Source organism: Talpa europaea (assembly GCF_964194135.1).
Source record: "Talpa europaea genome assembly, chromosome: 11".
NCBI classification, from domain to species: domain Eukaryota; kingdom Metazoa; phylum Chordata; class Mammalia; order Eulipotyphla; family Talpidae; genus Talpa; species Talpa europaea.
The window spans coordinates 23,539,820-23,548,046 of NC_140078.1; the positions used below are offsets into that span (position 1 = coordinate 23,539,820).

An 8,227-nucleotide genomic window follows, 5' to 3' on the forward strand; every position below is an offset into this window, starting at 1 on the left:
ATTTAGATTATGCTCATTGCCAATGGCAAGCATCATCTCTTTCACTGGCCCTTCCCCCCTTCCTGACACTAGAGACCCTGAAATCCTTTACACTAAGATGCCAGGAACTTCATGTTTTCCTTATTTCAGGACTCCCTGTCTCCCCCAACCAAAATGATAAACATCAAACATCAGTGCAAAGAGATTTCTTGGTTCTTTCTTTTGAAATCATACCATTACGGATAAACACTGACTTGGGTAAGAGACAAATTCTTTCCTTGCAGAATCCTAGAAAATATCCTAGAAAGGTAGGCATTGGATGGGAAGGTTCAATGTAGTGTTAAGGACTCTTTTTCCATGACACTGTAAACCCCATATTCTGACCACCTTATCCTAACATTTCTATCGTGTCTTAGTGTCTTACTCTCTAGCCTTCTGACATTCCATCTGATGATATGCAGAGTAAGGGAAGATGAAGAGTGAGTCTGGTCATTTGTGGGCTCTGTGAAGCCGTCCATATACCTGGATAGAGCTTGGTGACTTCAATAGTTTCTGCCATTTTGTTGTTATTTAAATATTTATGTACACAGAAGGGAATCAGTAAATGTCAGCTCCTGTTGCCCTTCTCTAATCTAATCTGTGTTGTGCACACACAGTAGGTGTTCAGTCCATTGTCAGTTGCTATAAATTGGTCTAATCTCATTGATGCCTGGCGCACACAGTAGGTGCTGAGCAACTATCAGCAAACGTCAGCTGCGGTGGACTGTGTCTCTTCACATGGCATGTAATGACCAACAGGTATCCAGGTCTTTGAGGACTGAACACAGCTGTCCCTCCCCCACGCAGCTGGAGAACTTGGTTATTGGTGACTTCTGCTCTGAGTACATCTTCTGATTTTTCAATTGTGAAACTCAGCGGCTCACTTCAACCGGATACAGTCTACCTCTTCTGTGGCCTGCACACCACTGGTTTTGAGGTCAAGGTCAGCGCTGGACTTGCTCCCATGCTGGGAGGGTCGCCAGTGGAGCCGCATCATCTTCTTGAAGTACTTCATGGTGTTGTTCTTGACTGTGACAAAGCACACGGTGTTGATCATGCTGTTGCTCATGGCGATGCACTCGACCACGTAGAAAGCGGTGAGGTAGTGCTTCTCCTTCACGAACACGGTGGGAAAGAAGTCGCGCACGATGGTGAATCCATAGAAGGGGGCCCAGCACAGCACGTAGGCAGTGAGGATGCACATGAGCACCAACACTGTCTTCCGGCGGCAGCGCAGCCGCTTGCGAATCTGCTCGGTCTGGAAACCCGGGACCGTCTTGAACCAGAGCTCCCGGGAGATCCTGGCGTAGCACAGGGTCATGGTGACCACCGGGCCCACGAACTCCACGCCGAAGATGAAGAGGAAGTAGGACTTATAATAGAGCTGCTGGTCCACCGGCCAGATCTGGCCGCAGAAGATCTTCTCCTGGCTTTTGACAATAAAGAGGACCGTTTCGGTTGTGAAGTAGGCTGAAGGGATGGCGATGAGAATGGACACCATCCAGACCAAGGCGATCAGGAAGGAGGCGGTTTGGTAATTCATGCGTGGCTTCAAGGGGTGAACGATAGCCAGGTACCTGGCAGGAGGGAGAAGCCATGGATCAAAATGATGGGTGCTTAGACACATTCGTTTTTAACTGACCCCAAACACACACACGCAGACAATGGCACAATGAGTCCAGCATGTCCCCTTCAGCAAGCCTCATCTTATTTTAGCAACATTTCCTGTTTCCAGTAGTGAAGCTCTTTAATGGAAACAACACAGGCTTTTTGGGTTAAACAGGTGGAGCAGATCTCTGTTTCCCCCCTGATTGGCTTTGGGGATTAGAGTGAGTCAGTCTCTCTGAGATTCGTTTCTTCAAATGAAACTTGGGATAAAGTGACTTCTACCTTGCAGGGCTGCTGTTCACATGAAATGTGACTGTGTTTGTAAAAAGTTTGGCATGTAGTAGGTGTTAGGTTAATGTAGGGTAAGGAAAATGTCAGGCTGTTCTGCCCTCCTGCCATCAGGATAGATGATGGATCCTTGCAGTCCTGAATGCATGCCTGATGGCGGGCACCTGGAGTAGGGTGTGGGCATAGGTAGATGGGATTCACCTGGGCTGAAACTGTGCTTTTAAGGGCGGCATCACGGGGACGCCAGCAGAAGCCGAGAGAGAAGCCAAGAGACAGAAGCAGAGATCACCGGAGAGCCCAGATAGAGTGAGGACTTGCTGGGGGCTGGCAAGCCTGCCAGCCTCCTGGCCCCCCAGCACCCTTGCCTGCTGTGTACCAGGTAAATCCCAATAAAAGACCTGCAAAAACCACTGAGGACTCTGACTCCTCCTTTACCGGGTCTGCTGGATCAGAAAACCTGCACTGTCCATTCCTGCCTCTAGTTAACACCTGTGCCCTTTTAGAATTATGTTGAATCCTGTTGCTACCACCTTGGCTCCCAGCCTTGTCATTCTGCCCAAGAACCTAATGCTTTCAGAATTTTTCATTCCAAGTAGCTCCTAGTTTACAGGTGAAGGAGTGGTGGACTCCAGAGAGGTGGAGACCTTTCTCAGGCAGTGGACAAGGGCTTTCTCTCTCCTGCCCGGGGTGTCATCCTGTAATACACAGCAGGAACGTAAAGGTGGACTTGGAGAAAAGTAAGGTATCCAGTGAGAGCTGAATGCCTTGCCCAGCTTTCATGGTACAGGGACCAGAATCCAGGCTATTGTCTTAAAAAAAATTAAATATATATATATATTACATCAGTTTTCCTTTTTTGTGCAGTGTATGCTTTCTCCTCTTAGGGGTAGGCCCGTAAAATTCTCACCACCCTTTTACCCAGGCACCATCACCATAGTCCCTTGTGCTCTTTCCCAACCTGTTTTCATCCTCCCTCCTCCCCTGCAGAATGTGTCTGATTTATAGTTGCCTGCTAGATTTGTTCTTTTTATTATAGTTTTTTTTTTCCCGATTCCTTAGCAGAGAAGATTCTCTGCTTTGCTTCTCTCTCAGCTTCTCTCTCTCGGCTTCTGCTGGCGTCCTCGTGACGCCACCCTTAAAAGCCCAGTCTCAGCCCAGGTGAATCCCATCTACCTATGCCCACACCCTACTCCAGGTGCCCGCCATCAGGCATGTGTTCAGGACCTCAAGGAGCCATCATCTATCCTGAAGGCGGGAGGGCAGAAAAGGAATCGGGAAAGGAATCGGGATGGGTTCTCCTATATGTGCCCTATAAGAGAAGCCATCAGATATTTTTCAGAATCTAGGCTCTCGATACAAAGCTTTTACATGCACTTCCCTGGGCTGTCTCCAGCTCAGATGAGAAGGCGTGTGAAGTCACCCTACCGGAAAGCAGCTCGCAGCATGAGGCTTTCACCTGCTCCTTCCGGTGAGCCACACTGCCTGGGAAAGCGGTCAGAGCCTTTTGGGAAATGAGCTCATGTGTGTAGGTTGAATACCTTATTTCCAGAAAGACCTACTACTACCTGTTCAGTTAGTTTGGGGTCCTGGAATAATTTCTGTGTATTAGGGGTGGGATGGGAGGAGAAGAGGTGGTGGGAGAAGGTAGAGTAGGAAAAGAGGCATGAGGATAGGAAGGAAACAGTTTAAACCTGGAAATCAATAGGCACTCCAACCTGTGGCATCCAGAAATGGCAGTGTGTAGGCCGGTATCTCTACAGAGTAGGACAGGCATTTCACCAAGGAGTACACTGCAGTGCACAGGGAATTCTATACTTCTCCCACCCTGCCTGTGTCAGGCTATGCAGGCTGATCTGATTCTACCATTGAATATGAAGTGATCCCCATGTCCATGAATAAAAGCCCCAACATCCAATGCCAGAATTATTGGGGCAAAGTGAGAGCTGGTTCATCCATATTTCTTACTATTTTGCCTTATTGTCCCCAACTGGTTCATAGCTGAATGAGAAAGCGGGTACTACTTATTAGGCTCCTATATTGTAAGATCTGCAATTCCATGTGCTACCCTGTCATCACTGAACCTCCCAGGGCCCCAGAACCTTAGCAGTGAGTATACCCCTGCACCCAGTGGGGGTCTTCCTTGCTCTGCCAGTTCCTGTCAGTGAGACCAGCTGCACCCCTAGTTCTCAACCAAATGGGTTTCACTTCCCTGCCAGCTATCAAAATTACTCAAACAAACCTATGACAACCTTTTGTGGGAGTTAAGGGTCACCTCATCTTCTTGTTACCACAGAGCCTGCTGCCCACAGCCCCTGCTGGTCCTTTCCACCCTGGGGTGTGACTCCTACGGGGCCCTGCATGGTGTGCAGCATCCCCTCTCCTGCTCCGTGAGTGGAGATGACTCATCAGCTGCTGTTAGTCTTGTCTGTCCAGTGTCAGGTGTTGTGTTTGGTCAACCGGTGCTATTTAGGGCCAGAGAATCCCTCTGTCATTGGTGAGATGACTAGGAGGCATCCCCAGACTGTCAGTGACACATGATCACTTCTTCATCCAAGTTATTCTGACTTATCACTTGATTGTTCTAGCTTTTATGGATAAGAAAACCCCTTGGGGCTGAAAACTGTATCTTTTACTGTTTCGATATATACATAGGATGGGCACGTAGCTGGACACACAAGCTGTTAAGGACCTACCAGGTTTTACCAGCATCTACCCTTCTCAAACCTCTTATCTCAGTGCACACCTGTCTATTCCCACTTGCCAAACCTGCATTTCTGTCTCTAACGGCCTTCCCTGGCTTCTAGAACCCTCTTGGCTACCTGTGCAGCATTTCCAGAACAGCTCTCACAGTGACTCTCTCCCAGCCCTCACTCCTGTGTGAACTCTGAGGTGTGATCTATACCCAAGAGCTATTCAGCAGGGATAAGCCCCACTTGCCTATAGGAAAAACTTGCTATGGATGAATATGGATATGAGGGACAGTCAGGAGCTCCTGAAGGGATAAAGAGACAGGTTAGAAGAGTCTTATGATGATTTGTCAAGAGGTGAGGCTGAAAGGACAATTACAAGGGCTGAACACGAAGGGTGGGTGGGTGGGACAGGGAGAGGGCAAAACATGACGGTATTTTTTCCAGCTTAAGTGACGGGGAGAATGTGGAACTGCCAGTGCAGTTCCTGCTCTGCTGATGGGCAGAGCTGGCCTGAAAAAAAGAACCACTTTTTGTGTCTTATCAGGATGGTTGCTTCATAAGAAAATGCGTTATTAAAAAACAAACAAAACTATAAGGAAAGGTTTCAGTGGGACAAAGGGGATAAATAGCGATAATTCTTACTTAAAAGAACATCAGAATCACTCAGGGAATTGCATAAAAATGCGGATTCCTGGGACAATAGCCCAAGGGATTCCCATTTGGGGCAGGGTGGAATTTGACGCTGATAATTATATCCAGTGATGCTTTAGACTGGTTCCCTGCATTTTGTGCAGCAGTTTATAGCTGCATATCACAAACACTAGTTTTGGGACTGGAGAGCCTCAGAGTTGTATTAACAAAACTTTTTCCTGCAGGAATAATGTTATAAAACAGTAGCAACCTCTTATACTTGTGTGTGTATTTATTCTCCTAGTTAAAAAATAATCAACTGGTTGATTAGAAAGAACAACAAACTTAAATAGCACCAGAATGAGTGGGAAATGGAGACAAAAAAGGAAAAAAGATAATTAAAAAACATCATTAAAATGAGCTTCAGCACAGTTCACAATGGTCAACCAAAAAGGTGTGGCACCACTGTCCCCCCTCAAACAGTTACTAGTGATCTGACGCTGGCATACAACTGTTCACGTAAATGTGTGAGATTTGTCATATGCTGCTATTATGCATTTTACTATATAAATTTACATAGCAAATTTATATTAGAGCAAGGACTTCTAGAACGTCTCATGCAAATATATGCAAATGTGCACGTGGATATATGCAAAAAAGCAAAGGCGAGCATGGCCTGCCCCCTTTATTTCAAACAAGCTGTTAATCTTATTGGGAAATCAGTTCTACAACAAAGTCAGCAGGAACAAGAGTACATATTATGGGATTCCATGTTTATGATATTAAAGAACAGACACAACTATGATGAGAGAAATCGGGTTAGTGGTTATCTGGGGAAGGAGGGTTGACAGGTAAGGAGGGGCACTAGTGATGGAATGTTCCATATCCTGTAGTGACTGCAAAATGCTTGGTTCATGGTATCTTGACTGGAAGCTGCCCTTAACTCTCACTGATGGTGAAGTAGCAGCTGCTCAAATTTAATGCTTTTGTCTTTGGCTGTGATGCTAATCACGCTCATATGACTGGCCAATATCTGAAGCAGATGTGGCGCCTGGGGGCACAGTCCAGAGCTGGAGGGCTCAGGAGTGTTACTCTTGCCCGCATTTGGGGAGATCTGAGCTCAAACTGAACAAACCAAGTCTCCCCTTGCTCCATGACAGACATTCAATTCTGGGTTCATGTCAACTGCCAGGGAGCAAGTGAGCAAATGGGCAGCCTGGCTCAGCCCCCTCCTTTATCCCTGCCCAACCCGCTCACCTGTCAATAGCGATGGCCAGCAGGGCATTGGTGGAGACATAGAGTGAGACAGTACGCAGGTAGTTGACCGAGGCACACAGCACATGGCCGTGTTCCCAAGACAGCTGGCGCACCACGTAGTAGTCCATCTCAAAGGGGCAGCACACGATGGCCACCAGGAAGTCAGAGATGGCCAGGTTAGCGATGAGCAGGTTAGTGAGGTTGCGGAGCTTCTTATAGCGGGCAAGGGCAGCAATAAAGACAAAATTGCCAATACCACACACTAGCATGATGCCGGCCAGTGCCACACCAATGACGATCTTGGCTGCAAAGAAGGTTCGAGTTTTGGTCATGTCCTCATTCTCATCCAGAGGAAGGTCATAATCACTGTAACTGAAGTTGAAGGGGAGGGAGGCATGGTCTTGGGGTAGGTTGAAGTTGGGTGCAAAACTGGTGTTTCCATGCTGGGCTGCCATGGTTAAGCTTGCAGGTGTTTTAGTGTGTGGGAGCCTCGAGGTTCTGAGTGATCCCAGCTGAGGGGCCAGTTCTTTCACTCTCACAAGCTCAGCAAGATTTACTCCTTGCCTGTATCTTTGGGGAAGAGTCAAAACATTGTTTTAGATCCTGGATGGAGACACAAACAGCAGGCAGCATGCAGAAGAGCACCTGGTAGTATCTCCTGTGTTCCTCAGGTATAGGCCAACCAGAGCCACTACCCACCCACAGACAGAACTACCCAGGCTACTGGGAGAGGCAACATGAGATCTGGAAATTGGGAAACTCTTCACTGGCTACCAAGAGGTACTGGGCATAGAATGAGTTGGACTCTCCAGAGACACCCCAGAAGGACATGCATCTTTGTCCAATTCCCAGGGGCCCAGGACCAGGACCAGTTTGCTTTTCTTACAGTCACACTTGCTTTCCCTACAACTCCCACAGGGTCTTCTGAAAGTTTTTTTTACAAGACTGCTCCAGGAAGCTGGTCCAGGCTCCTGTGTTAGTCACAATGTTGTACCATCTGTTGGCCAGGGATAATAAAGCCAAGGACTGGGTCTTTCCTCCAAGCAGAACATTGCTCCCTCTGTCATGGCCAAACCATACACTTGGAAATCACCAAATCCATTTTCACATGGACAGGCTGAGTCATCTTGAGCCAGTGAGTTAGGCTCTCTGAGTCCCAATCCTCCTATAAATCCAATTCCTGCTGCCCAGTCCAGCATCTGGCACATTGTGAGGGCTGGATGGGCTCTGCTGGATGAGTGCATGAGGATCCCGACCCCGATTCTGCAGTGGAGGGGCTGTGAGGGAGGGAATTCTCCTGCAGCTCCCCTGAGCTTTGGGAAGAGTGCTAGAAAGAAATCCTTTGTCTACTTCTTCCCCCACCCCCTGTGGGTCTGCTGCCTTACCCCCCCCTCATTGAGCTCCCACTTCCCCACCAAGAATCCACTCTGATTGGGGGCACCACATCCCATCACCAAAGCTGTGTCCTGTGAAGTGGTGGCTGCTCTGAGACCCAGCTTAACTGCAAAGAGTTTCCAAGGCCGAGAAGAGAGAGGTTAGCGAGAACCCAGGCGGGTCTGAGGACTGAACTGCGCTCCTTGCCTGTATCCTTCACATTCCCATTGCCTGAAGATGCCCAGTGGAGAGGAAATAAAGTCTGAGCGCTGGACCAAAAAAGAACTGGGACCCCACACCCCCTGGCATGGGACCCTAGTGGTCCTGCTCCCATCCCCTTAGCTGGACTCCAGGAATGGGAC

General features: G+C 48.1%; 1 protein-coding gene across 1 annotated transcript; it reads right to left on the bottom strand.

The window, feature by feature from the left end:
* Nucleotides 1–898: 898 nt before the first annotated feature.
* Nucleotides 899–6,976, bottom strand: PROKR2 (prokineticin receptor 2; the record flags this gene model as incomplete). Its single annotated transcript, XM_084247333.1, has 2 exons — nucleotides 6,492–6,976; nucleotides 899–1,595 (listed from the first exon to the last, which is right to left on the bottom strand). Exons 1-2 carry the CDS (start codon nucleotides 6,944–6,946, stop codon nucleotides 899–901), a joined length of 1,152 nt encoding a protein of 383 aa, XP_084103459.1. The 5' UTR covers nucleotides 6,947–6,976.
* Between the last annotated feature and the right edge of the window lie 1,251 nt (nucleotides 6,977–8,227).